General features: G+C 40.9%; 1 protein-coding gene across 1 annotated transcript; it reads right to left on the bottom strand.

Annotated features, from left to right (window-relative positions):
- Nucleotides 1–1855: 1855 nt before the first annotated feature.
- On the bottom strand, nt 1856–25624 carry kcnk12 (potassium channel, subfamily K, member 12). The gene is made up of 2 exons (XM_026191024.1): nt 24568–25624; nt 1856–3389 (listed from the first exon to the last, which is right to left on the bottom strand). The coding sequence occupies exons 1-2, from the start codon at nt 24905–24907 to the stop codon at nt 2497–2499; spliced, it is 1233 nt and encodes a 410-aa protein (XP_026046809.1). The 5' UTR covers nt 24908–25624; the 3' UTR covers nt 1856–2496.
- Between the last annotated feature and the right edge of the window lie 723 nt (nt 25625–26347).

Genomic DNA, 26347 nt, shown 5'->3' with positions numbered 1-26347 from the left:
GTCCCAGGGTTTAATACTTACTTTTCTATTACTATCAGAAATATGTGCACAAATCATGAGGATTCTGCTGCTGCATGTGCCGCATCACCTACACACTGCTCGCTTCCTTGTTCATGAGCTGCCTTGTTGGGAACTGTTAAAATAATAAACTGACATTTTGGGAATTACATGCAATTGCTGTCTTGCAGAGAGGTAAATGAGCACACTGGTAACACTTGGTGTGAGCTTGGCATCAATCATCTCATCTAAAACTCTGTCAAAACGCAAAAGTAAATATGTGCATTTCACAAAATGCCAAACATCTGGAAAAGCATCTGTGTTTTGTTTGTTTTTCTAACATGCTCATTTTCCATAGGGGTAGTTAAACTCTGGATGCTGTACCTGTCAATCTGCTGACCGACTGTGTGAGAGACATGTGACAGTGAGACTTTTTCAATCATCCACGAGTAGACATTTCGAAAGCTATATGTAGAAAAATAGACTTTAAAGAGTACTCTAGTTTTATATACAGCTATCTTGTATGGCTTCACCATAATGGCATGCGGGAGAAACTAAGACGAGCCTGAAGATTTAACTACCTGAGTCATTTTCTATTTCTCTTGGTGACACTGGGGAGTAAAACCAAATTATTCAGATCTATGCACAGGAATGATAAAAATCAATGGAAGGAAAGATCCAGATCTAAATCACGCCTTACTGTAAAAGCGCTTCATAATGATATATATATATATATATATATGTCTCATATTCACAGTGTAAAAGTGATGGGCGTGAGGAGAGAGAGCTGCAAGTAAAAAGGAAGCGGGAGAGTTCTGGTGCAGTGTGCGTTAAGTGAATGCAGAGATGACAAGGGTGGGGGTGGGGTGTGTGTGGGGGGGGACAATCAGATGCTGAAGATGGGAGAGTTGAGCCATTGGTTGAGAGAGACCATCGATTTGCATTGGCCACCTCTTTTCTCTCTGCTTCCCTCCTCTTCATCAACGTGTCCCGGACAGTTTAACTATCAACTTCTCCTCCTCTGTCACGCTGTTTACAAACATCAAACGCCATTACGTGGCTTTAAATCTCACACACACACCGCCGCTTCGGAATAGATAGTTGCCGGCAACAGGGACATTGATCGTGAGCCTGACAGGGCAACCATATCCTCCGCAAACACCCTCCATCCATAAAACCTTGGCTGCACATTTATGCTGAACTCAAGACAAAAAAATCAAGCTTTGCAGGACTTTAGGCCTTCTTCTTCTTCTTCTTCTTCTTCTTCTTCCTTTTTTTTTCACTCAAAATGCACAAAAAAGAAAAAAAAGCATCCATCAGTGAAAACAAATCCTTACAATGATGAATCAGTTTTCAGTCTAGCGACTACGACTGACCCGGCCGTGCTCAGTCAGCATCATTTAACATAATGTGCCCATGGAATAAAGCCACATGCAATTTATTTGCTTGTCAAACTCCTTCCACTTTCTTATACATACATACCTTATAAATCCTTAAAGCTGTTTCTTATTTATTCAGCTCTCCAAATACATGTCTGCATGCTGCAGTGGACGAACAATTAGAAAAGCTTTATCGTTTACTTCCCTTCGCAGACAGCTGTAAGCTTTAAAAAAAAAAAAGAGGAGAGAGAAGAAGTTGGGAAGGTGCCCTCTTTTACCCTTTGAGTCAAAGTCTTTGGCCGCTGAAGCATGTTCTTAGCTGATAAGAGGACCAGTTCCTTTTTTTTTTTTTCCAGAAATGGATTTTTATTCTTCAACTCTTTTCTTTTTCACCATGTTGAGCAATGCAAGAGGAACAAAAATGAAACCAATCACCTGAGGATAGATGAGAAAAACAAGTGGGGGGGGGGGGGGGGGGGGGGGCTCTGCGCAATCGTAGGAATGGTGCAAAAAAATGCATGAGAAACATATAATGCATAGATCAGTATGTGCTATATCATTCGGCGATTACGCTCCTTTTACATCAACATTCAGTACGCACATTTAAATAAACTGGCAAAACCTCAAACAGTAAATACTGTGCTGAACGTTTCCCTTGACTGCTTTACAGCACGTCATTAAAGTTGTATAAGTCTGATAGGATAGAGCGAGTGTAGCAGACTGTGTCCTCTGCAGAATAACACTGATGTATAAGAGACTTTGTCTGAGACTCAGTTTGTTCTGGGTTGGGACTGAGGTCAATGGGCGATTGTTGGTTCCCACGCTTCCAGGTCAGTTTATGTTTTCTATTGATGACTCTGTGCTTCTCTCTTCATACCATCACCACCACCATCATCACCAAATCATCATTAAAATCATCACCATTATTATCATACCTGTATTATCACAGGCCAAACAAAAGTATTTAAAAAAAAATCATATGTATCATGCATGTCGATATTACACTGGCAATCCCTTTCGAGAAAAAAAAAAACCTCAGACAAAACTTTTTGTGTTTTTATATGGCGATCAACCTCTGGGTTCTTATTACAGTACGAGTGTAAAGTGCCCCCCACACCCTCTACCTGGAGTTACTTGTCTCTGCCAGTCTGTTGTTCATGATACCCAGAGCACCAACCCCCCCAGAGAAACCATTATGGCGTGAGCTGCCGCATACTGTCCTGGGATATCCGTTGGCAGACTCAGACAGCTGCTTCTGCATGATGGCCAGCGACACTTTGCTAGAGGCTGCCAGGTCTTTCATGGAGATCATCTCCCCCGATAATCTGCGACCCTCTGCGTCACTGTCACAAGGTCCGTCTGAGTCGGGCGGCTGACCAAACCGACGCTGGCGACCTTTGGAACCCGGGCGGATGGCATTGCGTCTGCCCAGGAAAGCATTAGCGTTATTGCAGCGCTGGCAAAACAGGCAGCTCATTTTCTCCAGCATCCAATTGAGCACCTGCTTGATGACAATAGAAATAACATTGAATAGCGAGTAGATGCAGCACACACCCATTAGCATGAAAAAGAAGTTGGCCACCCTGTAAAGGCTTTGGTATTCGTAAGCCGCGCTCTGGCTGCTGACAAAGTCCCCAAAGCCAATGGTGCTGAAGGTGACAAAGCAGAAGTAGAGAGAGTCTAAGTAAGCCCAGCCCTCAACGGGCGTGTACATGGCTGATGCACAGCAGGAGATGGTGATGGCTGACAGGCCAAGTATCAGCATCACGTGATACACCGAGGGCTTCCATCCTGGCAGGGAGTAGGCTGAGAAGTCATGGCGGATGCCTGGTGGGAGTAGGCCGCTGTTCCTGATTCGTCTCTCCCTCACAGCCTTCATCACCACAGCCAGCAGTGTGATGATGCGCTCCAGGAAGAGGTTAAAGAAAAGGATGGTTCCGGCACAGCCCAGAAGCCCGTAAAAGATCAGGAAAACTTTGCCTGCAATTGTCACAGGTGTCGTCATCCCAAAACCTGCAGAAACAGAAAAGATATCACGCGTTCAGCCATGCAGCAGAGGCCACGACCGGATTTTCACCTACGAGATGTTTGCAGTTTCCTCACAGGAAGTGAGTTTCAGGCCAGGGAAGTGATCCGTGAAAGAAAAATAACCTCAAAATCTAAAAGAGGATTAAATGAGGCTTGAATCATTCTTCTAAAACATTTTGCCTAGTAATTAAAATGACGTAAAGCCGAGGATTAGCTGTGCAAATACAAATTATGTACAGAAAGTACTGCATGATAATTTGACTCGATGCTGATATGAGAATGCAAGCTTTTACTGGAAGATTAGTGTCTGAAAAGTCATATACAGAGACAAAGGAACTGTGTGATAATTATGTTTTGCACTGTGAGAGAGAATAAGGGGAAAGCGATAAAATCCAAAATATATAAATATTTGCCAACAAGAAAAAAATTGATCATAATTTAAAAAATGAAGAAATATGTCCAATAATGGTGTAGCAGCTTATTCAATATTAAATCCTTGCAGATATTTAAGCCATTACTTGTATTATTAGTTATTAATAGTTAAATCTTTTAAAAAGAACCATTTGTATAGTGAAAATTGATTGTGAAAAACCTTGATTCTGTATATTCAGCATATTTTTATTGCTGTGAGTAAGAAAAATCAAATAACTTAGAAGGATATCGAGAAGAGGATGCCAAAAATAAGCTGGGTTAAGCCTTCTGAATATGCCCCCCCCCTCTTCAGCTGCGTCTGGCTTCCTGCTATCGCCTGATTTCTTAGTCACTTTGAGCGAGTGTTCAAGCTGAGGAAGTGGTTATTAGAGCAGAGGAGGGAGGATGTTTATGGATTCTGCTGCGTGTTGAAGGAGCACTCCTCAAACTCGAGTGCCACAGGTTTGGCTCTGATGTAAACATGTGTCTGATATCTGGGCATGGCATTGTTTCGCATCAGGTCAAATACTTGGAAGAGAAAAGGGTGGAACCAATTAAGGCAAAACAATAATTTAAGTCGTTATCGTCAATTAAAATGAGAGGTAAAATAAATAGCAGAGGTTGCCGCCCATACAAAATGTGCTTATTATCCATCCAGTATCCTATTTTACAAAACAAAAGCATCTGACCAACGTGTCTATTACTGGAGCCACTATGGAAACCCCACATTGCAGAGAAGTCGTGAAATCTGCAGTGCATCATATATTTTCCTTCTTGATTAATTTCCAAAACCCGGTATAAATAAAAATTGTGTAAAACATTACATGAATTTATATGTGCAAAGCATACTCTAAAAAACAGCCAGTACAGAAATACTATGCAGCTTCTGCAGGAGACCTGCTACATGCATATTCTCCCACTGACTGATTTTTCATGTGCAAATTTTCTGCACATATATCCATACGTATGTATATATATACACACACACACATATGTATATATATATTTTTTAAGTGGTTATTTGTATGCATGCTTGGGACGCTCTGTCCAAGGCCAAATTGAACACACACACCTAAGCGCACACAGAGTGTCGAGCCCCTTATCTACAGAACAGCAGATGGTATATTTGTCAACAAATAAAATCGTGCTGAAAGATCAAGCAGTTCACTTTCAGGCCAAGGTTAATTGATTTTTCCATCATGGCTATCCTCGTTCTCAATCTTCTCAGTGCATTAGGGCTGTGCTTTACCCCTTTTTCCCACCAGCCACCCTTGTCAAGTAATAAATGACATCAATATCCAGACAATACTTCCTTTATGATAGACAAAATGGCTTTTTTGCCCTTATCTCTAGCACTGAAAACCACTCTCACGCAGGTTTGCTGTTGACACGATGGGTCATTTAGATCAACACTGATTGATACAAATTGCTTTATGGACAACAGGGAAAATAAGCCCCACGCGTCCACACATGCACACCTTATGGCTTCCTACACACACGCGTACGTACGGTGGTTTTCATTCCAGACATGACATAATCTGCTTTTGTGACCATTACAAAGTTCAAGTAACATACACCGAAGCAACTGAAAGGTGAGGGGCAGCGATTACCCAAATTAAGCCCTTCAGTGAAATCCTATTTCAGTGTTTCATAGTTAATTAATTAGCAGTCCAAGTCTCTCTAACTGAGCTGAATCATAGGGAAAACAGATTACATCTTCTCAGGGCACACAGAGACAGTCTTCCGCACCGTCTCTCATTACCAAGTAAATTACCTAAGAGAGGAAAAGGCACCAGGCATCGATTCAGTGTAGCATTTCAGAGCCATTACTCCAGACTACTGTGTCAGGACACAGTAGGGAAAACAGGACAATATTAGAAACCAAAGTGCAGGAGAGCCAAAACCAAAAGATGCTAAACTCTGTGTTACTTTTATTCTCAAAGACTTCTTCATTTATTCTTTAAAAACGCTTAAAAATACTGCTGACTTTTGTGAAAACATCAATTTTACCCACCCGGTCTCAGCCAAGATGACTCATTTAATTCGGCCGAACTTGATAAGGCAGAAAATCATACGTGTGCAAATCCAATTCAGACAGAGCCCTCTGAGAACATTTATTCATTAACATTAAATAAAGTATGCTCAACTCAACACAGAAGATGATGTTATGCTCTAATGACTGATGATGCTTACCCACATAATTAGACACCAGAGATTCAACCAGGAAGAAAATGATGGAAACGGCGCCATTAGTATCCATTACTTACCAATGTGACAGTTTTAAGAGGAGAAGAAGAAAAAAAGATGATCTAATGATTATCTGACGGTGGGCGAAATGAAATAGAGGGAAATTGCTATTACACGGTAGTGAATCCAACCTTTTATCACCGAGAGTCGAGTGTAAATCATATTCACTTTGCTGCTGATACAGTTTAAACTGAGCAGCTTTTATTACAGTCCAGCGACAAAGGGTTCATTAAGTCCCACAGTAAAGTTAGGACCTAAACAAACAGCTCTCATTACTGTGTTTTTTTTTTTTTTTTACAGATATATCAATGGAGATTACGAATGCTCTGCACTTAACTTGATTCGCTTAGTAGTGTGCTCGCCTCTAAGCAGAAATCAATCATCAGCTTTTGCACTAAAGAGCCACTCTAAAATCTAAAACACTTAACAGACGTTTCATTATCTGCAGAGATCGCTGCACAAAAGAGTTAATAGCAGCTATTGCAGTAAATAACACTGCACCGTTCAATCACTCTTCATGTCAGTCGAGTGACGTTTCCTCTGGCAAATTGAGATGAAATGTGCTATTCAATAGCAGTTTGTGTAAAGAAACAATGAGGCAGCAGAAATAATTTCCTCATAAGCATACAGATGTATTCACTGAAGTGTTATAGTGAGGGATTAGGGGCAATTTTACAGGTGGAGATGAGGCTGAAAATATTGGTTTTGGTTATTGCCGATATACCAGTCAGTCAGTCAGTTTGCCTCACAATACTTTTCAACTTTCAGATCCAATCCAATCCAGATCTGTGGCACTCAAACCAAAGTTTCAAGCTGCAGTAATCTTTTTCTTTTTTACGACAATGGCTTTGATGATTATAATTTCAAAGGCTCTGTTTATCTGGGGAAACCTACAGATAATTATGTTCAAACTCTGCAGTTCCTCTCAGCTATATGAAGTGTTTCAGCACCATTCTGTGCACTATTACGAAAGTTTTGATTTTATATAACTGCTCTCTTTAGACTAATTTTGCATCTGCATCAAAAGCAGGTGCCTGTGGCTCCTGGAGGTGGAGGGTGGCACGTTATTTTTTTTATCCTTGGCTCCTCTGATTTGAAAGTCACGAATGTCCTTGGACTATATACTGAACCATTCAGTGATGTATGAGTGTGTCGATGACAGGTAAAATGTTTAGTGGCAGAAAAGTATGCTTTTAGAATGCGTGAATCTGGTTTGCAGTGTAAAAGTGCTTTAAGTGCGCAGTAAGAGCAGAAAGGTTCAGGAAAAAAGTACCAGTCCATTTGTTCAACAGTTACTGAAGACCAAAACCAGAGTGAAAAGAAGAGTGCAATGCTGTCAAGCGTCTTTAAAAATCTCCTAGGCGGGTTACGTTGCCACAACTATAAAGGCAACAGAATAAAATTTACGAGACAAGCTCATGAAACCTCTGAGTGAGCACTCGTGCCCTGCAAGTGGAGGCATTCAGGAACTCCGTGTTCCTCAATGTTTTCCACGTCTGTTTGATTTATTGGTTTCCCCGTCTGTGGCTGCAGCATCTTTCACTTTACTTCCTGTTTAACTTTCAAGCCAGGTTCCACATGTTGCCCCCTTCCTTTTCCCACCCCTCGTTAGCACCTTGATTGAGTTCACCTGTACTTCATTATCCCTCTTCCCTCCCTCATGTTTCCTAGGAGCCTATATGACAATGCAGCAGAGAAGGAGGCTATGAGTGGCCTGTATGACTGGAAACTGTTTCAGTTAATTACAAACCCATCATTAAGATTACAACTGGGTATTCTGATCTGACTTAGACACTAAACTACAAATGAATATGTTCCTGCGATGAAAACATTCATGTGGTGTGTGAGACATTTTCAACTCGCTTCTTTCAGCGGCAGCCCAGGTGGTGTTGGATAGTCTGAGCACAACTAAGGAATAAATATTAGAGCAAAATTCCAACTAGGAGGCTGACATACAGATTTTTTGCAAGATCGACAACTAGCAAAGGTCAGATTTGCCTTGTTTTGGGTTATATTGCTATTTTAAGGCTTCTACGCCAATTAAAGTTTTTTAAACTTGGTTGCAGCTATTGGAGGGGAATATGTTTTCCTAAGGATCCATATTTCTTGTTGGTTCTCGTCACATAAAGACAAATAATTTAGATTGTTTCTATAACTTTAGACTCTAACGTTAGCTCACAGAGGTTCAGGAAATCTTTTGGGAATGATGAAACAAGTGAACTGATTGGTCAGCAGGAGGTGAGTTTGTGAGTGCTGATCTCTTATCTCCAACATAATCTGCTCTGGAGCACATGACCATGGCAATATGCTCAGATTAGAGTTAACTCTCTTGTTTGATTCACTTAGCCCTAAATCCTACTTCATAGTCCAGGTCGGTTTGCCAACTGTCCTGTTTTTCCTGGGACATCCCGTATAATGAGCAAAATTGGTTCGTCCCGCGTATATTGACCTTTACCTGCAACGTTGCATACAGTGTGTATTTACACTATGCCCAGCTGGTTGTGCATTGTGCTTCTGGCACACCAGAGTGTCCCTTATTTGATAGTTAAAAAGTTGGCAACTCTAAGTACAGGCTTCAGCTTTGGTCTGTTGGGACCAATTTATTACTTTTATTGCAAATGGCAATGTCTTCCTGTAAGTCTCTGCTCCTGTCAGGATAAAAATCTTTCATTATGCAATAAGGACGATCAGTCAGACCAACACTATCGATTTAAAGTAATGCTTGGTCAGTTCGTGTTTTCCCTATAAATTGCCACCTCTGTGCGTGGGATTAATACACATTAATTCTGATAGAAAACCGTGCAAACACTCCAGGCCCAAATAGAAACTGGAAATATGATCTAACTGTCAATTCAAAGAAAATTATGGTGGAGTAATCTAATCCATACCAGGTGTGTGCAGTAGAGCGCACCTTGGTGCTTGTGTCATATTTAATCAAAGGCCACTTTAAACTTTTATAAAATAAAGTTTCCAGAAAAAGGGATATTGATTTAGTTTATGGGGGGGAAAAAGCCTCATAAGGCCAGTCATCATGAAGCTGAGTGCATGTCTTATGTTACAACCAGTCTGCATGGACCAAGGTAACGTCAGGTAAGGTCAGAATTAATTGGCTTCACCAAAATTGATCGAAAAGACACAATGCAAGGCAAATATAAAATAAAGCCAATTCAAGTGGGTATAAAATCCTAATGGAAATCCACAAGAGAACGAAGGGCAACTAAAAGTGCTGTATTTTCACTATATATATATATATATATATATATATATATATATATATATATATATATATATATATATATATACAGATATACAGATTCAATATATGACTGTTTTGCAAAGCAAAAATCTCATCCTGGCATCCTACTGGCCCGTGTCCCCAATTAATATACTTAAAAAACAAACTCTTACTCAAACTGCTTTCCACTAGTGGGAACAGTCCTAAATTTGCCCGATAAGAGCCGCAGCGGAAAAATGCCACGCAATGCCCTCTGATGACTGTGTTTCTGTGACAAACAGGAAATCATTAGTCACGGGCGCGGCGTAGTGGGGGTCTGCAGAGAGGACAGAGGGCCAAGGAAGCAGCAGCATGGCCAGACCTGAGACATCAACGCCACACCATCTGCTGAGGAGTTGCCAAGATTACTGGCAGACTGGAATAACAGGAATGTTCACACTGTGCTGCCAGCTTTACAAAAAGCAGATGATAGAGTGGACGCAATGCCAAGTTTTGCTTGAGATGTGGCTGCGTTGTTGTATCTGTTGACTGCATACATACAAATTAAACAAAGACTGTAGCATTATATATTAAAAAAAAAAAAACCTAAGCCAGGGTGCCTGAAGCAAAACAGCCTGGATTTGAATTTCACACTCGTTTAATTTATAGGCAGTGCATTACTGGTATCTGTTCTTCAAGTCAAAGGATTGTTAAAGAGCGTCTTGTGCCACACCACCCTATTAGAAGAAATATCGGACTGACGTTATCTGCAAGAAACCTTTGGGTACCATTCATTAAAGCGGGTCGATGCAGATATAAATCACAGAGTAACATTTTGTGCAAATAATTTACACACCGTGTGAGAGATAGCAACGTAACAGAAACCTGAGCACAACCTGAATATTTTTCTCTGATTCTTTTATAATTAAATTGGCTCCCCCATAACTGAATTTGGTCTGGCTTTTTATATCGTGTCCCAGCAGTTAATTCACTGGCAAAAAGAGCCGAAAGGACTGATGACTCCACTGTAGTCTGTATTGATTTGTTGTCAAAAGAAAAAGGAGGTGGGGGGGTTGTTGCATTCTCTTTGGATGCGCAGCACATTTACTCTTTTGTGTTTAGTTTTCACTCTGTTTTTCACCTCTGCGGCATGAAAAAAATTAAGTCAGGACTTGAATAAGGAAAATACAAAATCAGGATTCATGTGGCTGCAGTGTTTATTTACAAACAGTAACAGAGATTTTGTTCCTTCTTACGGCTGAGAAGTCCTTCTCTCATCAGTTTAATAGCTTCTGGCTATGGATCTAAAGGCCATGTTCTCGTGCTTCCTATTATCTTGTACTGTGTGCACTGTAAATATTTGAATAAAGGCTGCACAAAACTCTCACGTTTAAGTCTGCAAAGTAAACACACCTGTCCAAGTGGAGCACTACAACCCTGTGATTAGCATGATAAGCCCGCGTGTTCAGTTAATAGGTTATAAACATGTTATCCTCATACCGTGACGGCAAAAAGAAAATAAAGTGTTACATATCAGGACCTAGTAAAACAAGAACTATCTTGTCCTTAACAGGTGTAAAAGTTATCTAAATACTAAAATAAAGACTTGTAGAGTCACTTTTAGCAGTAGTAACAGGAAGTAATCATTTTCTGCATGACTTTATCAGCCTCCCACATCATAGATGAGGAGTTCTGGCTCTCTTCTCTTCATCACTGGTTCAGTTCATTGAGGTTTCAAGGCATTAATTTATGCACAGCCTGATTGGGGTCAGGACTGACCGGGTCATTGCTTCTTTTCTTTTTCTGACATTCTGTTGTGGATTTTGGATAATTGTGATGTTACATAAGCCAGTCCCAGCTTTAACTATCAGATACAGTGGGGCAAAAAAGTATTTAGTCAGCCACCGATTGTGCAAGTTCCCCCACTTAAAATGATGACAGAGGTCAGTAATTTGCACCAGAGGTACACTTCAACTGTGAGACACAGAATGTGAAAAAAAAATCCATGAATTCACATGGTAGGATTTGTAAAGAATTTATTCGTAAATTAGGGTGGAAAATAAGTATTTGGTCACCTCAAACAAGGAAAATCTCTGGCTCTCACAGACCTGTAACATCTTCTGTAAGAAGCTTTTCTGTCCCCCACTCGTTACCTGTATGAATGGCACCTGTTTGAACTCATCATCTGTATAAAAGACACCTGTCCACAGCCTCAAACAGTCAGACTCCAAACTCCGCCATGGCCAAGACCAAAGAGCTTTCGAAGGACACCAGGAAAAGTATTGTAGACCTGCACCAGACTGGGAAGAGTGAATCTACAATAGGCAAGCAGCTTGGTGTGAAAAAATCAACTGTGGGAGCAATCATCAGAAAATGGAAGACATACAAGACCACTGATAATCTCCCTCGATCTGGGGCTCCACGCAAGATCTCATCCCGTGGGGTCAAAATGATCATGAGAACGGTGAGCAAAGATCCCAGAACCACACGGGGGGACCTGGTGAATGACCTGCAGAGAGCTGGGACCAAAGTAACAAAGGTCACCATCAGTAACACACTACAACGGCAGGGAATCAAATCCCGCAGTGCCAGACGTGTTCCGCTGCTGAAGCCAGTGCATGTCCAGGCCCGTCTGAAGTTTGCCAGAGAGCACATGGATGATACAGCAGAGGATTGGGAGAATGTCATGTGGTCAGATGAAACCAAAGTAGAACTTTTTGGTATAAACTCAACTCGTCGTGTTTGGAGGAAGAAGAATACTGAGTTGCATCCCAAGAACACCATACCTACTGTGAAGCATGGGGGTGGAAACATCATGCTATGGGGCTGTTTTTCTGCCAAGGGGACAGGACGACTGATCCGTGTTAAGGACAGAATGAATGGGGCCATGTATCGTGAGATTTTGAGCCAAAACCTCCTTCCATCAGTGAGAACTTTGAAGATGAAACGAGGCTGGGTCTTCCAACATGACAATGATCCAAAACACACCGCCCGGGCAACAAAGGAGTGGCTCCGTAAGAAGCATTTGAAAGTCCTGGAGTGGCCTAGCCAGTCTCCAGACCTCAACCCCATAGAAAATCTGTGGCGGGAGTTGAAAGTCTGTGTTGCTCGGCGACAGCCCCAAAACATCACTGCTCTCAAGAAGATCTGCATGGAGGAATGGGCCAAAATACCAGCTACTGTGTGTGCAAACCTGGTAAAGACCTATAGTAAACGTTTGACCTCTGTTATTGCCAACAAAGGTTATGTTACAAAGTATTGAGTTGTATTTTTGTTATTGACCAAATACTTATTTTCCACCCTGATTTACGAATAAATTCTTTACAAATCCTACCATGTGGATTCATGGATTTTTTTTTCACATTCTGTCTCTCACAGTTGAAGTGTACCTCTGGTGCAAATTACTGACCTCTGTCATCATTTTAGGTGGGGGAACTTGCACAATCGGTGGCTGACTAAATACTTTTTTGCCCCACTGTAGATGCCATTTCATTTGAATACTTTGGTATACAGACAAGTTTATGATTGACTGCAAACAAACCTTACTCATCACATCCACCATCGGTCTTGACAGTTGATATGAGGTGTTTTTGTTAGTGCTGTACTATGTTTACTTTAGTCTCATCTGTCCAAATGACAGAAGTCTTGTGATTCAGATGCACCTTTGTAAGCCTAAGTTGTGCTGCTGCGTCCTTTTACGAGAGAAGAGAATTTCTTATCGCCACCCCAAAGAAAACCATAATTGTTCAGTCTTTCTGTAATTGTACTGTCATGAAATTGAATATGTTAACTAAGGCCTGAGGAGATTTAACCAGATTTTCTGAGCATTGCACGATCTAACCTTGGGGTCAATTTGCTGGGATGTCCACTCCTGGGAAGATTGGCAGCAGTCTGGAGTGTTTTGCACTCGTAAATTATCTTTTTGTTTTGTTGAACGATGGACTTGAACTTTTCTGAAATTGTCATATAAACCTTTCCAGACTGGTGGGCAGCAACAGCTTCGTCTCTAGGATAACTGCTAATGTCTTTCCTTCTTTGGCATTGTGTTAACATACATGGTGCTCACACTTGCTCATGATCAGTTAATTAAATGCATTAGTTAATCAGCACCTGGCTGCTACTTACCCTCTAAACTCCAGTAAGCAGGGATCAGTAAAGGTGTACTTAATTTTTCACGCACCGCTTTTGCATTTTGCCTTAATTAAAAATAAATAAATAACAGCATGATATAACATGTTATATGTTGTCATCTGAGGTTATATTTATCTAATTTTAAGACCTGCAAAATCTCATGTCTGCATGTCACATTGTGTATGTCTTTCTCAGCTCTGCTGCATTAAAAAAGAAAAATAAATAAATGCAGCAACTGCTTGGGGTCAGCATAAATTTGCTTTAATGACTTTTCCTTTCCTGCTAACGTGAAAGCTCAGGCTATAAATTAAGGCTGAGCAGCTACAATAATGATGTTTGATCATACACAGGGAAACAAGAAGCTGGGAGAATGGATGAAAGAAAGCTCTGTTGCTCACAGTTAAGTAATGTTTTACTTTATACTAAACAAATGTGCCCACTGTGAATCTGAGAGTGGCTGACTGTGCCACAGGCTGCCAGCTTGGAGGTAACAGAAGAATTTGTGAATGCGGACAGAATATCCTCAGCTGTATCTCATCCTGTTTTTACTACAAGGGTAATAATTCTTTCAATATAAAAATAAAAATGCATGATAAATCAATATTTAGGTGGCAACAATGAAAGATTTTATATTAGAGAGAAGGTCTGTTGAGTGATTTCAGTCCATATGATGGCTGGCAAAAGCTCTGTGCAGGGCTGTGATATTAAGCTACAGTCAGACGAGCTGGTGGTTGGTGTAGACGCTCATTCAGCTAGACCGAATGATTATTCTCACATTAAAGAACATTTAAGGACAGTGTTTGGCCTAACTCAGGATATTTGGTCCGTTTCTTCATCTTTTAATCTAATAATGATGATTAATCGCATGAATAAAGGTCAAGCCCAAAATATATGCTTTTGTTGCGTTAGCTCTGTTTAGCTCCTTAAAGTGAAAGTGATCAGATTCTAGAGAATTTTGGTTAATCCCAAATCTGACATTTAATCAAACACATTCACATTAAATGATATTTCAATGTATTTTTTTTTAATTTATCCACTAAAGGATGTAATATTGGAGCATGGCTAAGTGCTGTTCTCCCTTTTCTCTCTGCTCTTACACAAGCAGCCCCTCCTTTACATGAACAGACAGATGGATGGCTGCCAAATCACAATGCTCACCAACTTACTGTTAGCTCATTAACATTGATAACTATTTATAAACATGACCCAAGATGCAGATAAATGTTCAACTAGTGCAAAAACTGATTTTTTAAAAAAGCTTCATTCCTGCTCTGAAAGTGGTTGTCTCACTTTTACTGCATCAGAGGTTGCTAACCTACCAAAAAAAGGATGCAGACTTTTTCTGCTTATGGGGAAACTTTGAACTCTCATAGCTGCAAGTCAGCAATGACTACTATGCGTCAGTCCCAGTGGGTTGCCTGATAAATTGGCAATGATCAAAATGTTATCAGCAGGTAAAAAAAATTAAATGAATGACTGTAAAAATTAACCCTGACACAGAGAAGGTCACAAGACTTCAGAGTGCAAAGCACACAGAGAGTTTTATCTTCCCAGTGCCATGTTGCTGCAAAGAGCAGAATCAGTGAAATGCTAATCAGCTTGAGGAAGATGAAGCCCAGCAAATTTGCTGTGTCTTCTAAAATGATCTTGGTATCACTTGGCCGTGATGGTTTACGTCTGTGAGTTACTGTACGTAGGCGAGTACATGCCAAGTCAGACCAGATTTATGACCTGCTGCGACAGAGCACAGAGGTGTGTACAGCCTTTCTGTACAGCAGCAATTAACTATGATGGAGATTTATTGAAGCTTAGGCTTCCCAGTAGGTTTGCCCTGTACCACAGAAACACACATGCACATGTATTTCTGCTTCACAGTGGGAAACACTTTTGAACAACAGGATCTGAGAGAGTGGAAGAGATGGAGGGATAAAATAAATGAATGAAAGCAGCTATTTCTTATCTGGACACATTTTAATTCTAGTCTTTTAATTTTGGTTTAAACTTTACTGCTAATGTAACTTTCACCAACATATTTTAAAAAATAACTTTAAAGCAAAAGTTCAACCCCTCTCATCTTAGCAGTTGCAGGCCAATCTCAAAATTACAATTTATTGTTAAGTCTTTAGACTTAGACTTAGAGACTTAGAGCTTTTTATTGTCATTGTGCAGTTTCTTGCACAGCGAAATTGGGTAGCTGAACCACAAAGGTGCTAAAGTAAGAAGAAGAGAAACCAATATACAACGAAGGCGGAAAATAAATAAATAAATAAATAAATAAATAAATAAATAAATAGAATAAAATAAAAAACAGTGTATATGTATACATATGTGAGTGGAACTATATACATGGCGTATGTGTAGGAAACATTGAAACAGACTGGGACCAAAATAATTGCACATGAGCCAAAAATATTGCACGTAACATGGAAAGACTGAGATATTGCACATAGATGATCAACAGAAGTGTCAGGGTGGATGTGTTGGGGAAGTCTTTACACACTTTTAGTTTGCATTAATAGTTCTGACAGCCCACGGGAAGAAGCTGTTCTTTAGTCTGTTGGTTTTGCACCTGATGGATCTGAGCCTTTTTCCAGAGGGCAGGATGTTGAAGAGGTGGTGGTTAGGATGGAGGTGGTCCTTTATAATTGCCCTGGCTCTGGAGGGTTTAGGCAGGGTTGTAGCTAAGCAGCTTTCTTGATCAATTTTAGTCTGTGTTTTGTACTTATTCCCCTGAAACAGCTCTTCTCAGAGTCTTCTGTGATAACTTGTTACATAGTGTTCAGTTCAGGCTCTCTTCCATTTCTCTTGTCTAGAGTGTGACACAAGGTTCTGTTTTAGGGCCCTTATTGTTTCTGTTACATCCGCTCTGACTTCAGCACTTTAAGCACTTTTAAGGACATTTCTTATCACTGCTATGTAGATGACTCAGTTATATATTTATTTTAAGCCCCAAGATGCTTCTAAGTTTCAGATCTGCAGCCTTAAAACTATGGATGCATCACACCATCTGCCATCTTGGTTCATCTAAGCCAGGTCCAGTTATGTACTTCTGTGTAACAGGAGGCCATATCCACAGGCCTACTTCATTTACAGAATGAAAATCAAAGCAGCCACTGGGGATTCTTCCTGCTGACAAACTGGTCAGCTACAGATCAAACCTAGAAGTGAACAAAGTTTGCCTTCAGAGGAAAAGCTATACCTCAGTGCAGAAGCCAACATGTTTCCCAACTTTTACTTTGAAGGCAAATAGTTTCCGTTTTTAGTTTGTGTTGCACTTTTCACAATTTCACTATGGAGAGTAGCTGTACGATGTTTAAAGACACTTTCATCACTTCCATTCAAAATACTACTGCAATGATATGCTAGAAACTGAAGCAATCATAAAGAGGTTTTAGCCAACCAGTTAGGAAATATTTTTTTTCGCAACAGGTGGTTGCAAGGGAGTCGCTAACTGGTCTGTAGGTCTGTGTTAGTGGGACTTTAGAACTAACTAGTCGTGATTAGTCATTTTTCCCTCCTGACCAGTACCAGCTAGATGGCCTGTGGGAATGGTATCTTATGCCCTTGAGCCTACATGTCACCATCATTGTCACATGTCCAAAATGATGGAAAAAATTAATGTCACAAGGTTTGTGATCATGTGCATGCAAAACCTAAATAATGGTTAAGGTACTACTTTAAATGTGAAGTAGCTGATGGCAAAGCTAGCATATTAGCATGTCTACAAGCTTTTATAGTGAGAACAGTAATACAACATGTCCGTGTCAGCAGGATGACTCTTTGTTTTACTTTGCAACTCGGTATGAGTTGGCAAGTTATTATCTTGTAAGCCAGAGAACAAACATTATAATATCAAAGATCCTGGGCTTGGGGAGTTGTATGTGAAAAAATAATCACTTTGGCAATCACTTGCTGATAGTAATGATAGGGTAGTACAACTAACTTTTATTTAGCTTCTTATTATGATATTGTGCATGCTGCTTCACTGTCACCCTGCAAAGATTAAACAGAACAGAGCTATTGATAATGTTATTAGCAGCACCTATAAGGAGTCAAAGTGACTCCTGTCAGTCAAGTCCCATACATGATTGGGACTGAAAACTGTAAGTTTGAAAATGAAAATAATTTGGAGCTGTGGAGTTAGAGGTTACAGTCGTCTGGACCCCGTCTCTGCTTGAAGCCAGAAACGACATTTAGCTTCAATTTAGTGACCAAACTAATCTTCCAAACTCATGTAATAATTTCCTGCTTTTCACCATAAGTCCACCCTCCCGCCTCCCAGTGCTTTACAAAAAATATTGCATAAGGAAGCTTTAGGGCAAAAATGAGACATATTGCATTCCCATATTTTAGACGAAATCCCATGCAAGTCTTATGCAGAAGTGGTACACAACAGGTTTACTTAATCCCTAGTGAGACATTTTTCTGCCCCGAGTGTTTGGACTAATCTAAAAAGACCCCCAGTGCCTTTCATGTGACTGGGGACTCCCCTTTTTCCACTTTTAACAGTGACATTTCCTCAGCATCACTGAGCAGCCACTGAGATCTGAAGAAAGGAAAGGGGAAAACCAGAAACAAAAAAAGTCATAACATACAGCTTCAAATGAACTGATCTTTGAAATTTTTATCGAGTGTGCAGTTCAGCAGTCTATTGTGTAACACAGTGGCAGTCATACTCCCAAAAACTTACAATATAATTTAAAAGTGACTTAATTAATACAAACCCAATTCCACAAAAAATGGTATGCTATGTAAAATGTATAGAAATGCAAAGAAATAGATGATGATTTGCATTTCTCAAACCCATATTCTAGTCATAACAGAACACAGAAAACCTTTCAGATGTTCAAACTGAGAAAGTATACCATTTTAAGAAATTGTAAGGTTATGTTTAATTTAATGACAGCAAGACATATCAAAAAAGTTGGGACAGGACCATGTTTCCTACTGTGTAGCAGCCCCTCTTCTTTCAACATCAGACTGTAAACATTTGGAAAATGATGAGATCAGTTGTTGGACTTCTTAGAGAGGAATATTGTCTCAGGAATTGTCCCGTTCTTGTCTTATATAGGCTTCTAGCTGCTCAACAGTCCCTCTTTGTCATATTTAATTCATTTCAACGCGCTTCGAATGCTTTCAGTTAATGAAAATTCTGGACTGCAAAAAGGTCAGTTCAACTCTTCTCCTACAAATGCTGTAGCATTTGTAGCTGCTTCAGTATGCAGCTTTGCATTTACTTCCTGAGATATGCAAGGCATGTGGATTTGAGCTGTGCCAGGTGAACTGTGTTTTCCAAAAAGAATTCGTCTGACGGTTTTCCACTTTGCCTCCCTACAAAGAGCTTTGACTTTTCCTGTTGCCATATGGCTTCTTCTTGCTATCTCTGCCTGTATTTACTTCTGAGAAACTCTGCCTCTCGTAGACGCCCTTTTTGCATCTGATCATGTTGCTGACATGTTAACAGTTAATCCAGTGAGTTTTTTTTAATGTTTTCTATGATCTTGTGAATAAATCATTGCATTTTGTTTTTATTTACTTTTTTTTTTTTAATTAGATCTCAGTTTGATTCTCATCCGGTTTTTTTATGTTGTGGTGTCTTTTTTTAGCCTTTTTTGGGGGGTCAATTTTATTGTGTTTTTATATTTTGCTGTTGTACTTAAATTGGACTAAAATCGATATATGGTTCGTTTTTGTTGTTTTCAAACTCTCTTGTAAAGTACATCTCCTTTTAAAAAAATTGACATTGACTAATATACAGCAACCTAAGTTTTTCAGAATTGGGGTTGTAAGTAGAAAGAAATGAGACAACGGTGTTAAAAGAAGGACTATGTCCAGCGCAGTGAGATCTGAGACTGACGTTAGATGGGAATCGGCATTGTTTGAGACACTAGCAACAGTGCTGAAGCGAGAGACGGACAACAAGAACAACTTGAAAAATTGCTGTGCAGTGATTTTGCCTTCGCAGATTGCAAACCTTTCCCACCTACCTCCCAAAGGCGCATTCATAACATGCACCAACAGTAACAACAACACAGATGGTTTTGTCCCAGCGAGGCAGCACGAAGTGGTTAATCTAAATGAGAACACGACATCAAAGCAAAAACACAGCCTGCCTTCAGGAATCCACGCACTCCATCATGTGACATTTCACACTGCTTAAATGCCAACGCACGCTTCACCAGACTGAGGTGACATTGTCTTATAACCTCAGAGGCACACGAATTAAAAGACAGCACAGTACAGAACAAATTTGGTTTGCACATACATCGGGCCTTGGTCAGAGAGGCATGGTCACACAAACCTCACAAGTGTGACTCAGTGAGACTCAATGAGACTGCCAAATTAGCACTTTTTAAATTGGCACCAGAAGATGAGGAGAATAATACCCTCTAAGCCATTAGGCCTAATTGTCTACTAACACTCCAGAAACGCTGAAGATTATAATGTTTCTAAATCTTTTCTTACATTTATCATTACATAACACGCTTGTAGCTTTCTTGAGTTAACAATTTTTTTTCTAATCGTCACCTAGTTATAATACAAATGCAATATAATGCCAGAATGGCTTTGATTGCTTTTTGATTGCTGGTTTATGAGATTACAAAGTGATCATGTTTGAAATAATGACTGTTAAAAAACAAACCTGTCCTTCTGCAGCGGAGGCATTAAGTCAGATCTGCTGCTCATTAACAGGAATCGGTTATCGCTCTGCTGGACTGAATACATCGTGATTTCGCAGATACTTTTGGTGTTGACTTTTAGAAAAGTTGGCAGAGTAATGCATATTCACACACTGCTTCAAAAAATAATTTTCCTGTTATGGGATTCATGAAATAGAGTCATAATCTGACTATAAACACAAATTCAGAAACTCTGCTGAACCAACTTTGCAGCCCCCAGTTCAGTTGAGGGACTGACATATTTTGTCCATGTATCTCGTTTCATGAAATATTAGACGACTGTCCTGGCAGATGTGCTGTATTAGCATAGCAGGGTATATTTTAAACTCATTTGGGCAAACAAAGACACCTTCAGCCAGGTTTTGAGCACTGTCACCTGGTTTGGGCCTTTCTGTGCCTGCGTGGATTTCCTCTGGATACTGTGCAAGACATGCAAGCTAGTTTAACTGGCAAATCTAAATTGACCAAGCATGTAAGATAAAGTGTTAGAATCCCCTAGAATAAAGCACTCTATAAAAAATGGTGGTCAATAAGAGAGTACATGCTGTAAACATCATACTAGTAATCCAACAAGCATCGTTTACTCTTATGTTTTAATATCTCAATCAGACCAGTCCAGTAGTGACTTTCCTTTTTAGCTCTTTCAACCACTCAGGGCACCACCTGGTCCTTAAGCTGTTGTGTGCTTTAATATGTTCACCAACTAATCTCTATCTTTGTCTGTCCACTGTTTAGAGCTGGACATTTAGTGTACTCCACAAGGGGGTTCTTTGCTAATTAACAGCTCACAGGAAACAATTAAATGAGCCTCTCAGTGAGACTAAAAGACTAAAAGATCTAAGAGCTAAACGCAGCTAAAACACATGAAGAGTTGACTGGAAACCAGAGATTTATGCAGTATCCCTCTCTGTGTAACGTATAACACATAAAAGGGATTGCTAGTGTCGAAATGTTGTTTAATGCAACTTTAAGTTACACTTTTGAGAGGTGTTCTCAATGTGATCTGACACATAAATACAAAACGGGGTTTTTATGGCACTTATTATGTTATAATATCATCATAACACTACTGTAAGCTCAAAGCCGTCTGGCTAATGTGGACAGTTTGTTCGTAATGATCACATTTCATCTCAGTAGCTACTCTGTACAGCCAGGATCAAGCAGGATTATGTCTTGTCCATTTCTGACATTCCTCTTAATTTTGAAAGTTTTCTGCAGGTTCAGTGAGGATTTATTTAAAGCAAAAGAAACTGCATGTGGCTCTTTTGTGTGCTGTGTGTTAAACTACTATTTGCATTGTCTGCCTTTGTGGATATAGTTGTGATAGAGCAGGATGCTGCAGTGGCTGCCAGGGGCAGGACAGAGTTTATCCTCAGGAATAAACAGTGCAGAACACAATCCAAATTTGCAACTGAATGTTACAAACTGCTGAACAACTAACAGCCTTAACCTGCTTAATAACTCCCAACAAGCTAAAAGTTCTCAATCTAATTGATTCTCTTCCCTCGCTGCTTAATTCTCAGGCAAGTATTTTCATTGCCAGCACTGTAAAAGTGACTAAGGGTTTCTCCTAAATGCCATTATAGGTACTCAAAATGAGACATACAGGCTCTCAAAAGACTACAGAGAGCTGTCCTAATTGGCAGCTAGCATCTATCAATCAGCCCTGAAGGCTATAAATATCCATTTTATTGATGCAACTCTTGTGCCCTCCTTAATGTGAGTTCAAACACAGTAACCAGAAATATGGGGCAATACAATACAACCAATACAAGAAGGCTGAAAAGAGTCTAACAGTCTATATTTTCATGCTAGACACACATTAGATACTTGTGTGGGATTTTTTTGAGTGTGTAGGTGGCTTTGAGTTAAATATGCAGGAGCTTATAACTTTGCTTCCACATTAATGCACTTGGCCCTGGCTGTACATGTCCCATCCATTCCCACTCATCACACAGAAACTCCGCTCACAGGAAACATAGATAAACAGCTGTTCAAGAATTCATGATAGAAAAGTTAATGTTTGTAGTTGGAGCTCACCTGTCAGAAATTTTACAGATGTTTCTCTGACAGGGCTTCTCAACAGGGAAATGCTTTTTGTGCCTCAAGCTTGTTTTTTTTCTTATTGTAGCCTCCCCTTGAGTGATTACTGGGACTAATCAGAAGTGACACTGAATGGCAGCACTGTGTGAAGTGGTCATTATACTGCTGTGTATATGACAGGTAGTGCTAACGTTGCTCACCAAATCAAGCATATCGAGCAGCCATGCTCAGCTGTTATCCCGGTAGCTGTTTTCAGTTCCAACCTACGTTAAGTGACAGCTCAGCCGATACCTTTCTATGCATCCAACTGTCAAATCTCATATGGGTCATACTATTTAAGCCCATTTAACTGGCCTGTTCAGTGCAAGTCACTTTGCAGCCACCTCCACCTCAGCTCATGCTATCTCAGATTTAATCGGTGTCTTATCTGATGCCTGCCCCGTTTATTCTGCTCTCCCCGCCTATATCCTCATACAGGCAGAAGGCAGATGTGCTCCTCACAGCTACTCTCATGCATAAATGCTGGACAAACTTTTGTTTCTTCTTTTTTGAACAATTTCACTCAAAACCAGAAATGTGCAGCTACAGAAAATAAAAAAAAAGTCAGAGTTTAACCAATCTGAGGGAACACCAGAGATTTCAATCTGGGCCAAAGTGCTAGTTTTGTTGCATTTGTTCAACATACGCTTTGGAAAAAGCTGCAGTGGATTTGATACTTACTGCAGATTTTTGGAAATTCTAAAACAACACAATGTGTGCAGCACCGATGGCCAGTGAACCCAGCCAAATCCCGGGGTAAAGTATGCATCATGTGGCCACGGCTTTATTTCATTCTTCAAAGTGATGCTATGGAGGCACATCAAGGGGAGCAAAGAGTCACTGCTGATTTGAAGCCTCGGCCACAGCAGAGTCAGAGGCGGGAAGTGTTTGGGAGGAAAGTCTAGAGTGCACAGGGGGATGCCGCTCTGATAAAGAGTTGTGTGGGGAGGCCCCACAATCCCTTTTATATCACCATCTCACAAGCATGCAGAAAAAAGTAGCACACAAGCCAGAGGGTTGGGGTGGTGGGGAGCGGGTTGAGATCAAAGGAGGATGAAATGCTAGACAGAAATCCATGCAAACACATGAAAAGGAGGAAATATTGTAGAAAGCATCATAACATCATTCTTTTCTCCTTCCCTTTCCCCCCGCAAGCTGCTGAGTCAGTTTTTATCATCAGCCTGTTGGGTAAAGAAAGCGATGCAGTTTGACAACCGGAGTACAAAGGATTTCAACCTGCCACAGACATGTACACAAACACAGCTGCTGTGGTTCCCTCCCATGACACGGTGAGCTGAGTGCACGGGCTCCCCGAGTGCTCTGTGTCTGTGCCTTTGTGTGTCTGCGAGCAGGAGGTAGAAGGACTAATAAAGCTCTCCTGACAGGTCTACAGTAAATAAAGTTGTGACAGGTTCCCTGCTCACGTGGATCAGCTTTCTTTTATCACTCCCTATGCCACAGTATTCAATTAAAAATAGTTGCCGAAGGTGTCACACTGTATACACAGATTGTGTTTGTGTGTTTAGGCCAAGGTCAGAGACAGCTGCTGGAGTGTGTTCATTTGCTTGTTCGCATTCACTCACTCATTTACTCACTGTAAGCTGTGGCTCGGCTTTATCTGTCCGGGGTGTGGTGTGATGCTGGTGGTGGTGTGAGGGGCGGGTGTGCATGATTGGAGGGGGGTGTTGGAGCCCATCAGGCATGCAGTGCACCACAGTATTGGCCCTCGGGGTGCCCTGGGAGGGACACTTGCTCTTTTCTGACCTATTGCACAAGTAAATGTTAAATGGGGAGGGGGCGGGGTGAGAGCAGAAGGGGCTTCTCATTGACATTCCTTTTGGTTTGAACAGAAACGTGGCCAAAAAAAAAAAAAAGAGTTGCACCCGTGGGTGCTGTCCTATAGCCAGGGAACTCATCCCTGTTCCAAATGGCAGACAAGTCAGATGCCGTCCCCGGTGCCAAAGTCCCTCACAGCCAAAATGTAACACATGATTGGAAAGAAAAACACAATAATTTGGATCATTTATTCTGCATGTAAGCCAGTGGAAAGAAAGCCCCCCTCATGGAAGCAGCTCCAGTTTATGTGACATCCACACAAAAAGTAAGGATATCAGTATTTATCATGAATACAATTTAAAATAAAACACCTCTAATCCAATCCAGTAACAAAGACCCATTCAAGTGTTTCCTGTCTTCACGACATGGGCTGACAAGCATCCCTGGAATTTCTTCTTCTTTTATTAACACAAAGCTTTATGTGGGCTTGGCATGTGTGTGGTTTTATGTAGAATAGCCCTAATGCATATTTTCCAACATGTATGCTGTCGAGAGAACAACATGATGCAACCGAATGGACCAAGAGGTCAGGGATTTAGTGAATGCTGCAGAGATCACCCACCTATAGTCGACACCACAGTTCCAACAAAATAAAAAGCCCCTGTAAAATCCCATCTTGGCCTCAGAGCGTCAGCCCGGATTCCGGCGGCGATGGCAGCCTCGTACTCCCGCAGGAAGGAGTTCAGCTCCTGCAGGCTTATGTTGAAGGTCTCACTGAAGTTGAGGAGCGTCCCGTTCCAGCGCCCGTGAGCCCGCAGCTCGGAGGGCCTCTCTATAGCCGAGAAGACCGCAGCGCCGCACAGCAGGTACACTAAAATGAGGATGGCGAGCAAAACGAAGCGGCCGTTGTCCTCGTTGAGGTGCAGGGAGCGGCAGTCTTGCAGTCGCTGGCCAGGCATCATCCAAATTTCAGCACCACTCGCGCGTCGGACAGCGACAAGCTCCACATCAGAGACGGCATTCACTCGTCTGTAGGTATCCTCTGGAAGTCACTGTCCTGCTCTGTGGCTCCACTTCTCCGGGCAACAATTCCTCTCCCGACACGTTGTCTCATTGTAGTTGTGAAGTGATATTATGTATAGCTTAAAAGCACAAAGAACGACCCCACTTGTGGATTTAAGTCCGCACATCCATCAAAGAGTTAATGCGAAAAGCCACAGGCGCCTAGTTTCATGATACATTCCCCCCCCTCTCCTTGTGGCAATGCAGTTGGCGTAAAGTGGACTGCAGCTTAAATCCAACCGGGCGCGCTTCTTTTGAGCAAAAGCAAGCAGTAGTATCCACCGGGTACCCCTCCTCCGTTGCACCAAAACGATCCCCCACACAAAAGATCACAATGACGCTCGAGATTCTCTAAGTTACAAATGAGTGCGTCTAAAAAAATCACCACGTCCCTCCTTACAAGTAAAGTCTTCTGTTTCCACACAGGCTTGTTCTGCAGGAGTGCGGAGCTGTCGTCTAAACGTGGGCACTGGTGGTAGCACAGTGCATCCCATCAGCAGCGGGTGTTGTGAAATCTCTCATCGAATCCAGGGGGTGTGCGTTTGGCTGAAGATAAGCAGCATCCCCGTATGCGTCCTTAGATGGGGTAGTCTTCAGATCTCAGGATTTACATTTTCACTCCGGTGCAGACGCTATCTTTTGCCATGCGCACTGTGGCTACTCTCTAGAAACTCACTTTCAGCACAGCGGGCGCAAAAGCAGAACCAAAATTAAGCTATACCTCCTTAAACTAAACTATTCCTAACAGCTTCAGTGGAGAGTCAGAGGCACAAAAATGTAACTGTCAGAAGAAGAAAAAAACCGGTGGAAAAAGCCATACTTTCTCAATTAATCAAATATTAATTACATGCTAATTATCTCCTTAATGTTAGAAATTATGGCTTGGCGATGATGCCGATTGCAATTTCACAGATTCAAAACCGCCATATTCAGCGCACAGTGACTCAAAACACGGCAAAGAAGAAATCATCACACAGGAGGCGCCAATAGCAAAACAATACTAAGCTGAAAAATATCTCCACGATTAACTGATTATCAAAATATAGAGATTTATAGATTTTTAATTAAATAAATGAAATAAACCTCGACAACGAGGAAGTAAGCAACAATACTAAATAATACTATTTATGACTTTACTTATAACTTTACTTTTTTTAAAATTCCACCGCTGGAAATAATGCAAAACAAAAAAAATGTTATATCCAGTGTACCTATAACATAAAGTAAGAAAAAAAAAAACCCTAAAGATAGTCGGACATGATCTCACCCCGCTGTCATCCTTTCACTTGATCCGATTGAATAACGACCCAGAAAAAAAAGACCTGATGGTAAGATGGAGA

This window comes from Astatotilapia calliptera, chromosome 13, assembly GCF_900246225.1.
Source record: "Astatotilapia calliptera chromosome 13, fAstCal1.2, whole genome shotgun sequence".
Taxonomy (NCBI): Eukaryota; Metazoa; Chordata; class Actinopteri; order Cichliformes; family Cichlidae; genus Astatotilapia; species Astatotilapia calliptera.
The sequence above is the reverse complement of the archived record's forward strand: the minus strand, read 5'-3'. Positions and strand labels throughout refer to the sequence as shown.